Here is a 19700-nt window from a genome sequence, read left to right on the forward strand (position 1 = left end):
CCCCCGATCCCCCTGCCCCGGGGGCCCCCCGATCCCCCTGCCCCGGGGGCCCCCCCCGACCCCCCGATCCCCCTGCCCCGGGGGCCCCCCCGATCCCCCTACCCCGGGGGCCCTCCGATCCCCCGATGCCCTGCCCCGAGACCCCCGATGCCCTGCCCGGGCCCCCCGATCCCCCGGCCCCCTGCCCCGGGGGCCCCCCGACCCCCCGATGCCCAGCCCCGGGCCCCCCGATGCCCCTGCCCCGGGGGCCCCCCGAGCCCCCGATGCCCAGCCCCGGGCCCCCCGACCCCCCGGCCCTGCCCGGGACCCCCCCATCCCCCGGCCCTGCCCGGGGCCTGCCGCAGCCCGCCGCGTGCCTCCCGCCATCTCTTCCCTGAGGCGGGACCGTGCCGCGGGATGAAGAGGTTTTTCGGGTTCGGGAGGAAGAAGAAGGGGCGGCCGGCAGCGTCCGGCAGCGCCGCCAAGCCCTTCCCCACCGGTGCCTACGAGCTCCGGCTGCAGGAGCTGGGCAAGCTGCACCGTGCGGCCGCCCGTGGCGACCTGGGTCAGGTGCGGCAGAGACTGAAGAAATGCGGCATCGACGAGCGGGACACGGCGGAGCGGTAAGCGGCGGGGGGCAGCAGCGCCGGGCGGTGCTGGGGCGGGGTGCGGGGGGGTTGCGGGCAGCGCCGGGACCCGCAGGTGCAGCTGCAGCCGCCGGCAGCTCAAGGGCGCTGGGAGCGAACGGCAGCATCGCTGCGGGGAGCCTCAGCCTGGGCGGGGAGCCAGGCCTGTGCTGCCAGGAGCCCTTGGAGTCGGCCGAGCATCCCCCGTCTTGCCCCGGCCCCCTCCGTGCCCTCGTTCCCGGGGGTGCTGCCTTGCCTGGGGGCGCAGGAGCGGCAGGGGGCCGGCAGCAGCCTGGCCAGGGCGGGTTGCAGAAGGAGCCTCAGGGCCATTCTCCAGGCAGGCTTGGAAGGCAGAGTGCATGCACCTCGGAGGCCTCGGCGTGCGGGGTTAGTAGTTGAGCTGAGCAAGCTGCACTGCCTCAGCTGGGAGTAAAAGAGGGTAAGCACTGCGTTTAGGAAAGGGTAAGTGTGCTGTGTATTGGTGCTGTGTGGACGGTTGCCTGATGTGCCTTTTGTGACTGTGATGTTGCAGCCAAAGCAACATCAGTCTGATTTTAGGTGGCAGTTACTTTGCTGTTTGCTCTGTGGCCTTGGTACAGCTAATTAGTGCCTTGGTTTGGAAGATCTGGGCAGTGCCATGCAGAGGAAGCTGCTGCTTCTGGCAGGTGGTAGGATGTGTGCTTTTGAGTCAAGCACAGCAAGTACTTGGCAGTTATATCTTAGGGAGAAGCCCTGGGCTGCAGCATAGCTCCTCATGGTCCACCGTAAGCATAAGGGAATCAGCTGAGGTTTTTGGGTCTTGGATGTGTCGAGCTGTTAATGCCTTTTCTGAAAAGACTGAGTCAAAACATCCATGACATTCAGAGGAGATGCTGGTTTAATCAGAGTACTTCAGCATCCTGGGCTGTCTTTTCTGAAGACTGGACTTTTGCCAGCCAGCTAGCTTATTGCCCTGAAAACACCTGAAACTGTCTAGATTTGTAGGAAGGCAATGAAGAGTGCAGTCAGTCAGCATGTGGGCTGTGTGCCTGAGTGTTGCCAGCCAGTATTTGTTTATGCAGCTGCAGGTGGGGGATGCCATTTAAGGTGGCTTGAGTGCACTTCTGTGCATAATTCAGCTGCCAGAGTCGAGGTGCCCGATGGCATTTATGGAAATAGTTTGGAACCTTTCTCTCTTTCTTCTTACTGCTTTCTGATTCAGTCAGCAGTCAGTCACCAGCTCTTAGCAGACCCTGGTATGAATTTTCGCTAGTTTTTGCGTTTCAAGTTCATCTTGTCTAGAAAGCTTTTTTTCCTCTGAAGGGTTTCCTTCTGTGTGCCAGGCAATTATCAGTGTTATAAGAGGACAAATACAGTCACAAACTGTAAAAAACCAAGCCGGGGGCGGGGGGGAGAGGGAGGGAAGAAAGAAAAGGCAGCATACTATGATGAGCACGGTGGTGGTTTTGCCGTGATAATGCCCAGTGCTGAAAAGCGAGGCTGAGAGCAATTTGGTGGCCAGAGCCTGCCTACTTGCTGCAGCCACTGCCCTCTGTACCAGCCATGAGGGTTGCAAGGCCACCTGTGCCCTCTTAGTGCTTGTGGGTGTGATGTGTGTTGTGAGTGACCACCAGATGCAGTTGCGTTTCAGGGCTTCGTGTTGGAAGACTTGGTATCATTGGAAATAGAGGTGAAGAGTAGGAAATAATGCAAAGTAACGGCAACAACGTGTGCGTTGGTTGTATGAATATCTCAGTTTTGCTGCTCAGGATTTCCAAAAGCAAAATCCTGCACCAGGAGCATGGCAAGGATCACACCAACAGGTTCCTTCCATAAAGTGGGTCCTGTAGCCCATAAGACCTCCCGAAAGTGTGCCTGATACAGCATCAGTTAGGAGCAGGCAGCTTTCAGAGGTGGTCTAGCAAAACCTTCAGCCTCACTGACAGAGACGGGCACAACTCTGTAGTTGGAAGCACTGTGGGCACAATGCCAGCTAGTCATGGATCCTGGGTCAGAGCTCATCGCTAAGGGAGATTGACCCTGTCAGCTGCCTGTCAGACTGAACTCCAGCGCTTTCATTGCTTGGCTTGTAGCTGCTGGGTTGTCGGCTCAAGGGCCATTCAAAGTGTGTACTGCCAGCCTGCTGTTTCCCAGTGGGGTTGTTTCGTGGCTGCTCAGGCATCAGCAGTTCTCCTCTACTCTGTAGGTGATCAGCGTAGCATTGCAGCAGCAGGAGCAGGAACAGAATCTGGGCAGTGTCCCCAGGGCTGGGTGGCAGAAGAACTTCGGTGTTACTGGAGGCCTCTTGCAGGGACAGGCAACCCTGAGCCCTGGTGTTCTCTGCCAGCCTGTTCCCTGAAGTGGATCTTCTGTGGAGCACAGCAGGCCTTGCTCCAAGCAGAGCCGTCTCCTGTTGACGGACTGAGAGGCTTGGATGAGGAGGACAGCAGCAAGTCCACAAGTTTTCTGAAGGCTTTTCTGTTTGCAGAGCTGATAGTGACTACTTCACGTCTGTCATGCTTCCTGGCGGTTGGTAGTAGCAGCTTTCAGATGATTGTGGACTCCTTCATAACCGGTCCTGGTTAGCTTTCAGATAATCTCAGTCAGTCGTTTCTTCAGAGATGAAGAATCCCACATGTTTCCATGGGAATTTCTCAAAAAGTGGTGGTAGTTGCTCTTGAGCTACTCCTCTGTCAGTGCTCCAGTCTGTTCCCTGTCTGTAGCAAGACATTACAAATTCTTTGAAGTTTTCTGTATTTCTCTCCTCCTCATCTTTGTTGCAGTGGAGGAGGATGTCAGCTGCCCTGTAGCAAGTATCTGTGTTACAGATTACTGTGTTTCTGCATCACCTGCCACTGCATTTGTGTACCTCTCCCTTTCCATTCCCCCTTAGCCAGGGAGCTGTTGTGCTCCTGTCTCAGCAAGGTACCCAAACAATTGCAAGGCTAGTTGAGCTTTCCTAAATACAGAGAAGGACCTACCTGCAGCGATGTGGTTCAGAACCAGTGCTGGTGTTCCCCTCAGTTCTTGAGGAACTGTGGGATTGTTACTGCATCACCTTCAAGGGAGGAAGGTCCCAGCTGTTTTCTAGCTTGTCTTCTGCTCTGTTGGGACAGGTGTCCTGCAGAGCAGCAGGTGCTTTGCTTCTGCACAGAGTGAAGCTTGTGCTGATTTGTGCCTCTGATTTAGGGGGAAACACATGCAAGGACTTTCTGGGCAATTTCTTTCAGTATAAGTAGGCTGGTTAATTGACATCAGACCTAAGATGATCTGTGGTTTGAAGGAGGGGTTTTTTGGGGTGGTTTTTTGTGGGTTTTTTTTTTTTTTTTTTTCCTCTGGCAAGGCTTTAACTTGAAGAAAAGAGTTTCATTTTCTTATGCTGGTCGTGTATTATGGAAACACAGTATTCCGTCCCTGGAGAGGACTTCCTCTGTAGTAGGCTTATTATGACTATCATAGTTATACATATCTGAAGGATCAGGTATTACTTTCCTGTACTCAGGCTTACAGTGTTCTGCTGTCTGGTTTGCTGCATGTGATGGGGGGCACTTTGGTGCAAGTGAGTACTTGGTTTTGTTGCAGTAGTAAGCAGGCTAGAGAAAAAGCAGAAATCCTCAAAGTGCAGGGAAACGCTGATACTCTTTATATAAAGCCCATCTACATCTCTGATACTTCTGGCACATGAATAATTATAGAACTTAGAGGGTTGCTTGCCATAGTTCTCAGATGCCCAAGCTTTTTTGCTGTGCCACAGGTGTAGTCCTGCTGGAGGCAGTGACCACCACCTGGGCACGGGAATCTGTGCAGATTAAGTTCTAGAGTGAAGGAAATGGCACCTTACTAAGCAGATGCTGCGGAGGGGTTTTGCTGGCCAGTCTCGGGTGTTTGGTGCACAACTGCTGTTACTGGTAACAGAATGAGAAATCGTTTCTTAAGCTTGCTTTGTGCAAAGTGAAACTTGTGGTCATATCAATTTATCAGAGACTGAAATTATTTCTCTAGTTGTCTGTGCTAATTTAATATGTTTAATTTTTAGGACACCGCTGCATCTTGCTTCTGCGAATGGCCATGTGCATGTTGTTACATATCTCGTAGAAAACAAGTGTAAGCTAAATCTTACTGACAGTGATAACAGATCGCCACTGATGAAGGTATGTGGAATATGTCATGCTCTTTCAAGTGGGGCTTGTCAACTGTGCATTAAACGAGAGGTGGCTGGGAGGATTCTTTACACAGCTCTGTGTAGAAGCATGCATCTGGTAATCAGCGTGGAATAGGCATATGTTAGCTCAGCTTTGAAGGTGCTCTTATTTTCCAGCATTGGGAAGCCGGGGCAATTGTAACAGAGTGCTGGCAGTTCTTCCTTTTTTGCGTGTTGTTCCCAGGCAGTACAGTGCCAGCAAGAAGAATGTGTAGCTATTCTGCTAGAGCACGGTGCCAACCCCCATCTGGCGGATGCTGACGGCAACACTGCCCTTCACCTTGCTGTCCGATCTCCTAATACAACCGTAGCGGGGCTGTTACTTGAGCATAATGCCAATATTGATGCTCGGAATAAGGTAAATTTTTGTATTTGTTGAAGAAGTTCTTTCAAAAAGTTGTATTAGTATTTCTCTTGTAGGGTTTTTTATTTTTTTGCTTTTATTTTTAAATTTATTTATCTGCCCTTTCAGGAGGGAAACACTCCGCTTATTCTTGCTATCTCTGAACATCATGAAGATATAGCAGAGTTTCTTCTGCAGAAAGGAGCTGATGTGCATGCTCGAGATCACTGTGAAAGGTGAGTGGTTTGTCAAAACTCTGCATGGGTCTCTTTAGTATTCTTTAGGTTGGATTAATCAGAGGCATGAGAGTGAGCTCTGAAAAAAAAAACCGGGGAGCCACATAGCAGCTATTTCTGTGTGGCTTGTGAAAGCACATCTGCGCTTGGCTGTTGTCATACCTCAGTGGGTGCTTTCCTCGTTGAGGATTACAAGAAGGCATTGCCTGTGGTGTCCCTTCTGGCAGGAAACATGCTGTTAGCTCAGCAGCACTGCCTCGATTTGAAAAAAACATCTCTTGCATAGTGGCATAGTTTGTATGTGAGTGTTGTCTATGTGGAAGCTTTGTCTGAAGATTGAAGGTTTGGTTGTTTTGACTCCCTCTTGCATTTTATGGTTGCTCTTCATATTTAATGAAAACTGCTTTTTCTTTTGCTCATTCAGTAATGAGGACAGTAGTTTTTGAGAGCAAACAGGAATAAAAATAATTACAGTGTCTGTGTCAAATGATCTACTTCGTAACATATTTTTGGTGTTTCAGAACCCCACTTATGACTGCAGCATCTGGTGGACAGCTTAATTTAATAAAAGTTCTTCTTGGATATGGTGCTGATCTTTTCCATAAAGACACTAACGGATGGACAGCTGAGGATTATGCTGTTACTCATGGATATTCTAGGTAAATTTTTGACTTTATTGTTAGAATAGGTTGTCAGTTGTCAGTGTGGCTTTTGAATGGTTTTGGTAATAGCAGCAAGGTTTAATGGTGTGTTGAAAGCTGTCCTGAAGCTGTGCTCAGTGACGTCTTCTGATACGTATCGTTCCCTGTGTCTAGTATTAATCTGGATGTTGAAGAAAATTTCCGCCCCGAATGGTCTGTTAGATGCCAAGTTTTGATGCTAAACTTGCACCTGCCCAATACAAACTCTAAAACACGTCTGTATCCTACAGTTACCCAGAGGTAGAACGTGGCAAACTGAAATGCATGTCAGTCCTCTCCTCAGACCAGCACCATTGTCCTTACTGACTTCCACTACAATGAGCAGGAACTACCAGCCTTTTGTTTCAGAGATCTAACATATCCCTTTTGTTAAAGTCTTAAGCAGTTTCACCCCTCTTATGGATAGCTTTGTACCTGTGCGTATCCCTTCTCTAAGGTGGTTATGGTTGCTTAACAGCTAGGCTGAAAATACTGTGCCGAGCTGGAGCTAATGGCTTCGTAGGTGTGGATATGCACCTCTAGAGTGAACATGACTGTAGTGAATATTGAAGTAGGTAGTAGCCGTGCAGTAAGTTCTGTGTGTATTACTCTCGGTGAATGCATACAAGCATATGAATTCCTACGGCTATGAATACGTGTAGGGTGGATAAGTGGCTGTTAACTGTTCTATTAAACTGTATAAGCAAGTATGTGGTTGTTTTTACCAAATACGTTTCTTCTCTTTCCCTATATAGTCTTTGTAAACAACTGGTGGCATACGCATTCCGGGGAGACAGAGACGAAGGTGGTGCACAAGGCGACACAGTACCTGGCATTCCTCACCGGGCCGGAGCTGCTGGCTTGACGTTGGGTGCACCTGCTGTGGACAGAGGAGGTAGGATCTTTAATCACGCAGGAGCTCACGAGGAAAATCGCTGTGGCCTTTTCTTTAGGGGGTTTGTGTTGTCAGCGCTCGCTGTGTTCACCGTTGACTTTAGTGGAGGCATCAGGTGGGGTAGCGCAAGAAGCTTTGTGAATATGCTGACTTGTTGCTGGTTGGAGGTGCTTCTTGTCAGGGGTGAAGGCAGCTGCGGTTTGTGTGCTACGGGCCCACGTACCGGGTTGTTGCCTTCTGCCTGCCAGATTGCCCATCTGTATAGGTTTTCATACCGAGAGAGAAGGGGGACAAGGAAGGAACTAGGTGAGAGTGGTTTTGGTTTTGGGGTGTGTACTTGTACCTTAGATGGCCAGTCAGATTGTGAAAATGAATTGCAAAAGCAGTAGGTTCATCCTGAGTAGTTGTGCATCTTCCTGTAGCTGGGAAGCAACAGATGAGTTAGCAGGACTGTACATGTCTTGTTGATAGCCACTGAGTTTGTGCAGTGGTGTTTTAATATTAATAGTTTCACCTGCACTAAGCTGCTTTTAGTGAGTTGTCTTATTTCTCAGCATCAGTTACGGTTGTTTCTGTGTAGGTGCTGTAGAGACATACTTAGGAAAAATCGTCTTGGAAAAGTCACTTGGTTAGGAACAATAATGCAGCTTCTGTGTGTACTGTATCTTCATGGACATAGTTTGATTCCAGTAAAAATAAATAACACTTCTACTTCCAGTAATTGTATGAAATAAACGTTAAAAAGTCCATATTAACTTGTGATCCAGAAAAACAATTGAATTGCCTTGTTATCAAAAAATTAGCTCCTTCAGTGAGTTCATTTTAAAATAAAAAAACCAAACAACAACTCCTTAATTTTTAAGATCCAGTCTACGCTTATGAGCTCATATAGCCGTAGAGGAATCTTAGAAAACTAATCTTTTAATATAGATCGAACTTCTTGTACTTTACATCTCAGGCCCTACAGTGGGAAGTTCTATCCTTTCTGGTTTTTTTAAGGGTGTTACATCAGAACTTTGCCACAAATGGGCAGCAGACAGCGTTCAAACACAGTTTATTACTCCTTTTTAAAATATGTCGTGAAATATGAGCAAAACGTGAGATATTTTTCCGAGTTCACTTTTCCCAGGTAGGGGAATTTAGTTTAGAGCAAACTTTGTTCCTTTGACTTAGGACTAGTTATTTTGATCTAGTCAGCGATGTGTAAAGTTTCTTGATAGACTGAAGGAAGATGCGGAGGTTTTTATATTTTATTTTATTTTTGGAAAGGGCTTGGTACAGGTAGTTTAATCAACAAAATGTTGCTTTTACCCAAACAGCACTCTGTGGCTGCCTCCTGTGCACATAGATAATTGCTGTGGTACCGCATTGTGATGACTGACAGGCCCGGGTTATTTTAAAATATGTGGCTTGAAGAATAATACTGTTGTGTGATTCCAAAATTGATATGCCCTCAGGGAAATATGGGTTCTTGAACCAAGTAATTTGCTCAGTTCCTTGAAGACAGTAATACTACTAGCATAAGTCCACAACGTTATGGGAAATCCTCACTTGAAGAGGCATAGGAAGTGTGAAGAGCATATTTATGTGGGTTAAGGACTTGGGAGGAGAAAGAGTGTGCTGTGTTCTCAAACTGTTTATAGTAGGGCTTGTTTTTCTTGAGTAGTACGAATCTTTTTCTCCTTGTGCTCAGTTTCCTGGAAAATGACCCCGGCCTGTTGAGTGAGAGGGATTAGTAGCATGCAGGGAACGCTTAGTGGCATTGATTCTGCAGTCTCTTGCTTGCACACACAAAGCGCAGGTCCTGCATCATGAGTCCCTTTGACAGGCTGCAGTAAAAGCTTTGAAGCCCCTGTCAGAGGAGAAGCTCAACTGATCGTGGGACAACGGAGGAATACCCACTCTGAATTCTTTGTTTTAATCTTGCTCTTCATTCCTGTTTTTCTGGGATCTTCAATGTAGTCCTTCCTCCTTTTGCTGCTACTTTTGCACTTGTTGAACATTGTTCAAAATATTCGCCTCTAGTGAGCAAGTCGGTACATTTAAGAAGTTGGCTCATGCTTATTTGAGTGTTTACTTTTTGTCAGAACATGAACCTTTTTGTTGATTACAGACAGACTGGCAAAAACCTCCAAATGAATGGCTTCCACCTCTAGCATATCGAATGACAGACTTTTCAGATTTGAAGTTGGAATTTCTTTGGCAAAAAGTAATTATGTGTTTTTTCTAAAAGCGAGGGTTCAGATTTCTAGTATGTCTTCAGTGGCAGCTTTTTTTAGCTGCTGCACTGCGTATTGGTGTGTTGTTCCTACAGAAACCATTGGTTTTTCATCATAGAGCTCTTGGAAAAGAAACGAGTTCTTCAGTGTGCTTTTTATCTGCTGTATCACCTTTTAAGAAAACTGAGAAATGGAGAAGGAATGAGAAACAATCTTGAGGTCCTTTTTTTAACTCTTACATGTGTATTTTTGATAGGAGTCCTCTTGCCACATCCATTCCATGTATTTGTGGTAACATCGATATAAGCAGGACGCCCTGTTGCTCTGAGGCAAATGTTACGGCCTTGTCACACAGGCATTTGGTGTTGGGTAGCTGCAATAACAGAACCACACCGTTCATTGATATAAAAAATAACATTTTACTAAGTAGGATGGGTAGAGCAGGTGGATGGTGATTTGTATTCTAAAGCTTCTGTTCCACAGCACATAGACACGCGTACACACACAAGCACACATGCATGACACTCACAGCAGTCAGTGCACCCGTTCTGGTCCAGTTGTGGCCTGCCCTATAGCCCTGGGGGAACAGGGTATTCACTCCGACTGCTTGTCAAGCCTGCGTTCTGGCTGGTGGCGTAGCTTCTCTACGTGAGCAGTTCAGCATGGTCAAATCAATATATGCAGGGCTTTTACCTTCAAACTGAGGTAGGAGGGGGCTGTGTCTGCATCAGGCACCATCTGACACAACTGGCTAGTGTACCTCCAAAGTTTGTTGGCACCTACAGATTTTTGGGATGCTTAGACGGAGGGATTTTACGTGTGCCGTACGTATAAAACACTCTACAAATATGAAGGAATTGCATTGGCAGTCAGTGCTGGGCAAGGACTAGTCAAGCTGAGAGAAATGCAAAGTTGGCAGTACAGTAAACTGCCACGAATCTGTTTCAGTGTTTCAAAATATTGGAATATAGGTATTCTACAGTGGAGCAAGTAAATTAAGTTACAGTGTTTGACACTGTCCCTTAAGAGTAGAGTTCTGTAGGTTGTGATAGGTTTGGCTTCTACTTCTTGTAACTGTAGAGTAGGCTGATGGTCACAGTACATTCTCCCATTGCTATAGCTTTGTTAATGTGCTGGTTATGTTTTCCAAATTTCGGGGGATTCACATTTATTCTGGTGCCCTTGTTTGGTCTGTCCTTGACACGCCTTTCCCTAAATGGATATAGGAATGCCACAATCTCCTAGCCAGACATCAAGAACGGGAAAACCAAAGAAAGGTATTCTATACAGTAGCATTTCAACTATGGAACATGCTGTGTGATGTACAAATACTAACACACCTGTGATGTTTATTATCTTGGAGGTCTCTATTCTGATGGTTTTGGTTTTATAAATTAGGTTTGAGAGCAGGCTTTGGGTGCTTTTTGTTTGCGTGTTTTGCACGGGTCCTTAATTACTGAATTGAGTGATTGCTTTGTGTCATTAGTGATAGTAAATAATATTAAAAAAAAATATATATGCTCTTCTGTTACTCCAAAATGAAAATGGACTTCAATTAAAGTAGAAACAAGTGATCCCTAGATACTACTTTTCTAGATCCCGTTTCTACAGTAGGGCATCAAGATCTGTCTGAAAACTAGCTCATAAACTTTCTCTCTTGCTTTTTTAAAGGAGAATGGGAACTGGTTTTGATCCTTGCTTAAAGTTACTATCCATGGAAAGCAAAAGTTCAGATAACTTACTCAACATGATATGCCCTTTGTTTTCTTTTCCGTTTAATGATTTTGTCTAAGACCTCGGTTTGGCTGTCATCATACAACTTTATGGAAGGCCACCAATCTCCTCTTTATAAGCAACTTCATTTTGTGATGATAGTTAACGAGAACTAATTATCGAGGACTTGAGGAATGCTGAAATAGATACGATGTGGAGGCTCTGTTTGGTTTTTTCCTTTCTGTCCTGGGAATTGAAGAAGCCTTTTATTTCATCTTAGGTGTTGATAATTGAGAGGTTTTCGCAGTCTTCAGGCTGGATTCCTAGAGTTCAGGTTTCTTTAGTACATCGGTGGTGTGCTAGAGTGCGCTATGGTTGAGTTTGCAACATGTGCATCTGGGCCACGCTGCCATTCAGAGGGATCTTGACAAGCTGGGTAAATGGGCTGTCAGGCCTGTCTTAACAGAATTCAGCAAGGGCAGATGCCAAGTCCTGCACATGGAAAGGAACAACCATTTGCTGCAGCACGTGCTGGAGCTGCCTGGCTGGAGAGCTGCTTTGCTGGGAATAGCCAGAGGGTCTTGGCAGAAAGTGAGCTGAGAATGAGCCAGCAGGGTGCCCTGCCGGCTGAGAGGGTTAACGGTGTCCTGGGCTGTATGAAGAGCAGCATAGCCAGGAGACTGAGGGAGGGGATTGTACACCGCTTCTTGGCAGTCCCTGGGTTGTGTCCAGCTCCCTGGGTATAATTTTGAGCCCCCAGTGCAAGAGAGAGTGGTCTTTCATCCGTGAGCGAGTTCAGTGGAGGGCCATCAAGCTTTGCCAGGAGCAGGACTCCTTGCCTTTGGGGGAGAGACTGGGGGAACCGGGCTTGTTCAGTCTAGAGAAGAGATGACTTTGAAGGGGACCCAGCAGCAGCTTCCAGTACGTGTGAGGAGAAGACAGAGACAGGTGCCTCCCAGTGGTGTGTCACATGAAGCAAAGGTACAAGAGGCATAAATGGAAAGAAGAGAATTTCTAACGGAATGTGGGCAGCTTCACCATGGTGAGAACAGTAAAACAGAGAGGTTGTGCAGTCTCCCTCCTTGAATGGTTCAAGATCAGACTGGATAAAGCTCTATGCAGCCTCATCTGACCTCAGAGCCGAGCCTGCTTTGAGGAGGCGGTTGGCTGAGAGACTTGCCGAGGTCCCTTGTGACCTGATTTATCCTGTGATCCTATGTGCCAGTTGCTGTCTTAACATGGATGAAAGCTTGGAGTGTAGTATAGGGTGCCCTGGGTACGCCTGTTTTGCCTGTTGAATACCCTTTTTGGTGCAGTGTAGAGAACTGCTGGGGATTCTTCTACGTGAGGATAAGCTTTAGATCTTGGTTATGCTTTTTGATGTTTTTTACCTTTTCAGGATAACGTGTAAGTGGGTAGAGCACCAGCTAGTATAGTATATAAACCAGTAAAATCTCTGTCAACAGGGTGTGCTTGTGTGTGCAGTATGAGTACTTCAGCAGTTCATTTATTTACCGTCTTGCTAAAGCACCAGTATTTTGTTAACTGTTTATTAACACAGCATATTCATGCTATGCTGGGTTTTTTTAGTTTAGAGGTAGTTCTTAAACTTTTAGGTATAAAAGTTCAAAGGATCTAAAACTCTAGTCTTTTTTGTTTTGTCAATTCAGTGTGGCTTGAAAAAGCAGTTGTTTGGAAATGCATGCATTCATTCATGCTGTCTTACGCTAAGTTGACTCCCCAAAGTTTCATTCTGTTATGACATGTAGAGTTGTCCAGGTTAAATGTTTGTATGTGCTGGTTAATTTTTAGCATGCCAAATCTAATTTCAACATGTCAATTCGTGTTTGAACAGCAATAGACGGCTTGTCGCAAGGAGACTCAATCGGGTAAGACTTTAAACATACCCAGCACATACCTGAGGAATGATTGGAGAGACACGGTACTCATTTTGCTTTACTTTTTAAGAAGCTTGGAGAAAGAGGGGAGCGATGTCAGTTGGCATACTTCTGAGGAAGAACTCGATTTTACTCCCAAGGTACGGTGTATTTACAGTAAATGTCCTATAAAAATAAGTGATCTGAAGGCAAGTTTTCTGGGGGATTGAAAGAAACTGCAGTTCTAGCCAATATTGTTTTCTCCTTAGAAGCAGTCTCTGACCTGCCAGCCTTTCTTCTGCTGTGAGTTTTTCCTAAAAGACCTGTAGCTGTGGCAGATCATGCAGTAGATTTGTGGTTTGAGGCAAAAGAGCAGTAGGCGACGAGATAAATCGCCACAGTTTTATTTGTTCTTGGTCATTTGAGTCAGATTTTAAGTTTATAAGTTACTAATATAACCTGTTCTGTTCTTCCCCAAACACTGTTAATGTTTCCTGTAAATTTCGTGATAGAATCCTAACCGATAAAGGGCACTTTTTAATGAAGATGTACTGAAATCCTTCATCACCTAGTTCTCCTTTCCTCCTCATCAGGTTACTCAAGAGTGCTCAGCCGATGAGTTACTCAAATGGGTCATCTTTTTTTCTTCTATTGAGATGGCATTCTGTGCTTGCATGCAATCTCACACTGCATGTTTTCCCTCCTTTTTTTGAATGCTTAGGTAGTATTCTTTTTGTCAGCTACAAGCTCTCAGGCCTGCTTTTTTTGCTAGTGTTCTGAAGCATTATTAACTTCTGCAGTGATGTCTGGAGCATCTGTTCTGTTGCTCTGGGATTCTGCAGCGATGAGGAACCAGTGTTCTAGTTCAACCTACTCTAATACTGGAGGTGCAAGCATGTTCAGTTTTAACATGATTTCATTTTCTTGCACCGATTTAAATACAAATTATGCATTTTTTGGCATGTTTTTGAAATTTCAGGATATTCTGGTAAGTGTACTTGCAGGGACTAATTAATGCATTAAACCTAGGGTTCTTAACAGTTACTTCCCTTGTGCACACTTGCAGGTAAGCATCCAGAAGCTGCGATATTAAATATAACTGAGTTTTACTGAAGTGCTACAAATATTAAACCCAGATTTTTCAAACTGCTATGCATGTAACCATAGTTTTGGAAACAATTTTCAGAAGGGTGCCTGCATGGTATTTTGGGGGTGAAATACTCACTGAATTGCGTATGTGAGGAGTGTTTTTGTAGTTAGAAGTATAGGATGGAGCCAGCACCTGACCACTGTCGAAAGGACAGCCTGATTACATTTAGTGTTCAAGGTTTGATGTGACCAAAGGATTTGTTGTTGTCATTAGTGTTCTAAAAGAAAATAATCATTTATTTACAGAAGCTGCAGAAGCCAAATTTGACATTGTTAATGAATGTTTCCCAGCAGTTCAGGAAAAACAGTAAGCTATTTGGAAAAGATTGCATAGTATACTAATATATAAAAGTAGATTTGCTAAGTAGTTTTTTAAACAATTCTTTTCCTGTAGTAAATGAGAGAAGTAGCACTTTGAAAACACAGCACTTAGGCATTTCAGAAAAAACAAGTCATGTTGTTAAAATGAAGGTATTAATCCCCTCCTAAGCCTTTGTCCCTGGCCAAGTCCTTCCTCCATCCTGCCCATCCTTGACTTGGTTCCTTTTCCAGACATTCCCAGATTACTCCGTTAATCTGGTAACATGCCTGTTGCCATTCCCATAACTCCTTTTGTTGTTTTGACATAAGTGCCATGTCTCCAAAGACGGTGAATAATGAAGTATCTTGCAAGTCGGTACCAAAGCAAACTGTCTTTCAGAATCTAAATAATTTGCAAGATAAACAAGAAAGCTGGAACAAGAAAAGCATGATTCAGGCGAAGTTTCACAGAAATGATGACTCCCTTTTTGCAGAATCTAAGATGACAAACTGGAAAAAAGAGACACCTCAGCTTCTCTCAGATAGTTGTGGTCTTAAGGAGAAAAAGTCAAGCTTCAGTAATGGCTTTGAAAGTGATAATAGTTCTTTGTCAGCAGGAAAAAGCCCAAGGCTTGAAAGTCAAAGACCAAACTCTGTCTGTCTTGAACAAGTGGATGATGAAGATACAGAAGAAGAGCAATGTGAAGTAGATAATAAAGTCTGTGAAGCACTGAAACAAGAAAGTGAACACTTGTGCTTGAATAGGCATGACGAAAATGTAAGAGCAGCGTTTCACTCAGGCACCAAAGTAAGTTGTATAAGGATGATTCAATCACAAAGGTATTTTCTAAGGGTGATAAAGGTAAGAACCAAAAGGTAAACTGGATTTCTGTTAATATTTCACGTATATCCATCTTTTGATCATCCTTTTTTTATAATAGAAAATGCCTTTACTCCTAACCAAAGCAGTTTCTTAGGTATAAGAATAAGATTGGGCAGTATTTTCAATGGTTTTTTTTTATTGGTTGCAGTGGTTTTGCAGGAAAACAAATAGGCAGTATAATTTTTCTGAAATAAATTAATTTTTTTCTCAGTTGTATGTACAGTTTTTATCTGTCAAGATTTATTGCCATTTAGTAAAATACTTGGTGCGATGGCTGAAAATGAGGAACCAAAAAGTTTGAGTCAGATTGAGAGCAGGAAGTTAGTGATTTTCCTGGAGCAAAGTAGAGGAAAAGGAGCGTGTTCCAAAACAATGTAACTGAAATGAAAGCTAGAGTTAGGCTGACAGGAAGAATTGCTTCTCAGGAGCTTTGCAGAGCCAGGGCTAATGACTTAGGGCTAATGTCATTGCTGTCTCCTCAGAGATTCCCAGAAAAACTGAAGGTCTTGTAAAACAAAGCTCAACAAAGTTTCCCTGTTGTCTTACACAGGAGAAGCATTTTTAAAGTTGTTGTCGATGGGTGGCTAAGAAGGTGCTTGTTTCTGCTATTTCCAGCTGTTTGGTCAATCTCTTTTAGGAAAAATCACCTGAACAGGAAGAAGAGGAGAAGGAGCAGGAAAAGGAAGACACTGGTGAAGAGCTACAAACTGCAGTTGTTGAGGGTGTGAAAAACTCTATTTGTAATGATAGCCATCAAGTCCACAGTGCTTCCAAAGACAACACTGGTGAGAGAAGTGAGTTAGTGAATACTGCTCCCAGTTCTTCCTCTATAAATATTAATGCACAGTAAATGAACTGAAATGGTGATTGACTTCTGAAACAGTAAGTCTTTCCCTTGCCTGTGAACCCTAGTGGGCATTGGCAAGGAGGAAAGTAGCTTTTGTTCCTTATCATTCGTTCCTGAAGAACAAATTGTGGCCTTGGATTCCAAACGATGCTAAATGGAGCAGGTGTCATTCTTGGTTTTGTTGCTGTGTTCTCCCTGAAGCGATCAGAACAAAACGCACGGTTGAAAAAGAGGAGGATTAGAGAGTCTTGGTGTGACAGTAGTATTCCCCTTTCTGGCCCGTGCTGTCAGACTGAAAAGTTGTGATTGCTCTTGGCTGAAGCCTGGGAAAGATTTGAGTCAATCTGAGAGAAAGCTGTTCTGTTCCAGTGCCTCACCTTGTCCAGTTTTAAAACGTAGAAAGTCTCTCCAGTGCCACGCTTGTGTGTGCTCGAAAGCATTGCCCCGTCAGTCAGGGCTGAGCACTCCGGTACTCACCTCGGGTCTTGGAGCAGGAGGAGAAGGCACACTTTGCATTGTCTGTCTCCAGAGAGTAGAGTGGTGTGGTAGATGTTACCAGAGCGTGTGTAGCTGCTGATCAAATGCTACAGAGCGGGCCTGGCAGAACCTGCTGTATTCCAGGTGTTGTGCCTATACATGCTCTTCTGTCGGTGCATTTTACCATAAGCCTGCATTTGGCACAGTGTAAGTAGTCCTAGCTGAGGCTGGAACCAGCAGTTCCCCTCTGCTAGGACGGGTGCCCTCACTGGTCTCTAGCTCCTTTCCCGTTTTTGTGTGTGTGTCTCCACGAGAGCGAATCCTGAATCAGTTTTACCTAACGGACTAGCTTAAAACAGAGAAATGAAGATAGTTTAATCTGGCCAGGAACCTACTGAGACTGAGCCTTGCGTGTGCCTAGTAGAGAAGAGATTGGGATGTTGGCCCCTGAGATAGAGACAAGTTGTGTGTTTGGGGTGAGATTTTGGGCTGTGAGCCTCTCCTCTTTTTAAATGGCAATGCTTAGGTGTCTACCTTCTGGGAAGGTGCAGGGTAAAAACTGCTAGTCAAGGAAGATCTTTTCTGGTAGTGCTACAAAAGGAGCATTGTTTCTTGGTGATTTTAGCGTGAAGATGTGTCGGGTGGTGTTTCTATGGTACTTCTTGCACAGTGGATGGTGGTAGTCAATGGCAATTTCTGGAGCTGTGGACTGGAGAGCAGGTGACCTAAACTCCGTATGCCACAGGGCTGCAGCGTGCTGGAGCCTTTTCCTGAGTGTGACCCAAACACGTCTTCAGTGCTGCTTGTAGCTGTGTCAGCTGTTGTGCATAGCCATCTTCTGCTGGAGAGGAGGCAAGAGAGGTGGCGATCTAAAGGAAATACCATGATGTTGTGTGCTGGGTGTGAAGAAACCCTTGAATAACACTCACTCCTTAGTTTGTCCTCAGCAACAGAACCGCTGTGCATCTTTTGGGGGCAGGGGTGATGGGGAAAAGCAGAGTGAAATAGAAGGGCTCAGTGTCTCCCCTCTTCCTGCATTTGTAGGTGCCCTGACAGCAGTGGGAGCAGAGGAAGAGGAAGATGCTGAATCTCCCTGGGATTCTGAGGTATTTCCTGTGAAGGAGACCAGGGTTCCCAGTGGTGGGGGTGGGGAGTGAGATCCAGAAGCACTCGGAGCTTGGGCCCTGCCGTGGCTGAGGCTTATTTCCCCTTCTCCTGGTTCTGCTGTATGTTTGTAACTGGGGGCCCTTGAAATACTTGTGCTGTGTGCTAGCTGTTCAGCGAGGCTTGGGATGCTGGTAGGTCGAGCTAATGATTTGGGTCTCGTGGCAACTGGCCCTTGCAGTTGGGTTTCTAGTACAGTATTGCGGCAGTGAAGTTTCTTGCTGCTTAAAATACTCTTGAGCTCCTCACGGGGGCTGGCGGGATTGTTGCTTTTTCACCACACAGCTCTATTCCGCTGACGTGTTCAGTGGTTGCCCTTAGGGTCTGCAGCCTAGATGATGAGCTGCTTCGGAAAAGAGCCTTTCTACCGTTTTGGCCCTTTTTGAAAGTAATGCTCAACAGAGATACCACACGTGCTGGCTGTGTTGGCCCTTTTAGTTCTTCCTGTCTGTGGTAATGGGTTAGAAGAAAGCGAGCAGAGTCTGTAGCTTACCCCCTCTGACTTTTCTTGTGAGGAAGAAGGAACTCTTCCCCATCTCCTTCTTACAAATACAAGGCTAAAATATTATTGGGGGGGTTTAGGTAGCTTTGGTTTCTGTAAGCTTTGTCTTGCTCGTCTTTGTTCAGCCCGTGCAACTGGGAGTAGCAACGTGTTCGCTCCCCACTGCAGGATGTGTGCCTGGGGAACATCAGCACAAATTTGAGTGTCGGGTGCCAGTTCAGTCCGAAAGTTGGGTCCCCCCCAGACCTGCAGTTACAACCCACAGCTCGAGTTACCGTGTTAATTCTCTCTTGCGGCTGTGCAGTTTGCCAACGTGACAGAAGAGTTTAGATGAGTTGTGAGGTTTTTGCCTAAGATCTGAAAACACACAAGTCTGCTGTGATTTTCCAATAGACTGTGTCTTGACGTGCCCTTTCCAAGGGGCTGATCAAAGGCTTTTGTGATTCCATGCTGTGCAAGTTGGCTTAGCAGGAACATTTTGCGTAGAAATGAGTTGAGAATTTGTACCGATGCTCACGCCCGTGTGTTATGTTACACAGACGGATTCTGAAAGCCCGGAAGAAGGATCACCTGGTGTGTTGCTTCCAGCTGCAGACAGACACGGAGCACGCTCGCGGATTGTTTCAGGGGAGCGCCAGACCGGTAACTTCCTGGTGGACTAAATGTTTGTCTGTAAACACGTATAGGCTGAAGTGAGCTGTTATCGATGTCTGCCTTAGGAATGCGCTTACGGTGTGGGTGCGCGCTATAGCAATGAAGTGCTTAGTATTTGTTAATTAACACCAGCTCTCACGGCGCTTGCTGGCAAGTTGTAAGGGAAGTTACCTTGTTTGCATGATGTGTGTTCTTTGGATGTGTTTTTATTTTTTTGGATTCAGGTTCTTGTGGCATAGTGATGAAAGTGTATGTGGTTTAGGGCTGACCTGTCTGAACACCTAAACATCCTTGGATGATGATGTAGCAGGAGAAAGCTATGATCTGGCCAAGCATTTTTTCCCCCCGCCTTAATTTTTTTTTATACCTTTCTGTTATGCTTTGCCTAGGAGCTAAAATGTGAGTTCAAGGTTTCTGCCTGTACTTTGTGATGCTGTCTCTTGAGCATCTGGAGTGTAGAATGGCAGGGAAGTTTTGCTGTTGGGGTAGAACTGTCATCTGAAGGATTTCTTTTTTACTAGATGGTCAGTCCTGCTTGTAGTGTAAGTACAATAGAATAGCTGAAGAAGCTAATCCAGTAAGCTGGAAGCAAAACTTTAAAAGCTCCTGGGAGTTTGTAAATCTACTTGTCGAGTAGTTGTCATGAAAGTCTGCTTTGTATGAATCTACTAAGATGAGTTTAAAATCAGTGTAAAAAGGGGATAAAAGGTGATTATGATAATCTTGCTAAGGTATTTCCATACTGCTAGACCACCAAGTTTCCTGAAATCCAATGCTGTTTGTTTTTTAATTATTTTTTTAAATACAAAAGTTTTGCTATGGAGCCATTCTTAATAACGTTCCATACACTTCTTTCATGAGAGGACTCAAACTGTAAGATGGCTAAAGCAGAGGACCTGAAAAATATAGGTGGGCCAGTAGATTGTGTGGGTTTGTAAGTGATTTAATGTTGGAAAAGAATCTTAAAAAAAATGAA

The 19700-nt window shown here is 45.4% G+C and overlaps 1 protein-coding gene across 1 annotated transcript in view; it reads left to right on the plus strand.

Moving 5' to 3' along the window:
* Window positions 1–246: 246 nt before the first annotated feature.
* Window positions 247–19700, plus strand: part of LOC129734540 (ankyrin repeat domain-containing protein 26-like) — a 51526-nt gene continuing 32072 nt past the window's right edge. The window contains 13 exon segments of the mRNA XM_055698154.1: window positions 247–602; window positions 4621–4735; window positions 4970–5143; window positions 5258–5364; window positions 5886–6023; window positions 6800–6939; window positions 12727–12760; window positions 12843–12909; window positions 14144–14235; window positions 14528–15005; window positions 15718–15874; window positions 17449–17510; window positions 18610–18712. Of these exon segments, the coding sequence (XP_055554129.1) occupies window positions 397–602; window positions 4621–4735; window positions 4970–5143; window positions 5258–5364; window positions 5886–6023; window positions 6800–6939; window positions 12727–12760; window positions 12843–12909; window positions 14144–14235; window positions 14528–15005; window positions 15718–15874; window positions 17449–17510; window positions 18610–18712 (1873 nt within the window). The 5' untranslated portion in view covers window positions 247–396.

This window comes from Falco cherrug, chromosome W (genome assembly GCF_023634085.1).
Source record: "Falco cherrug isolate bFalChe1 chromosome W, bFalChe1.pri, whole genome shotgun sequence".
Taxonomy (NCBI): Eukaryota; Metazoa; Chordata; class Aves; order Falconiformes; family Falconidae; genus Falco; species Falco cherrug.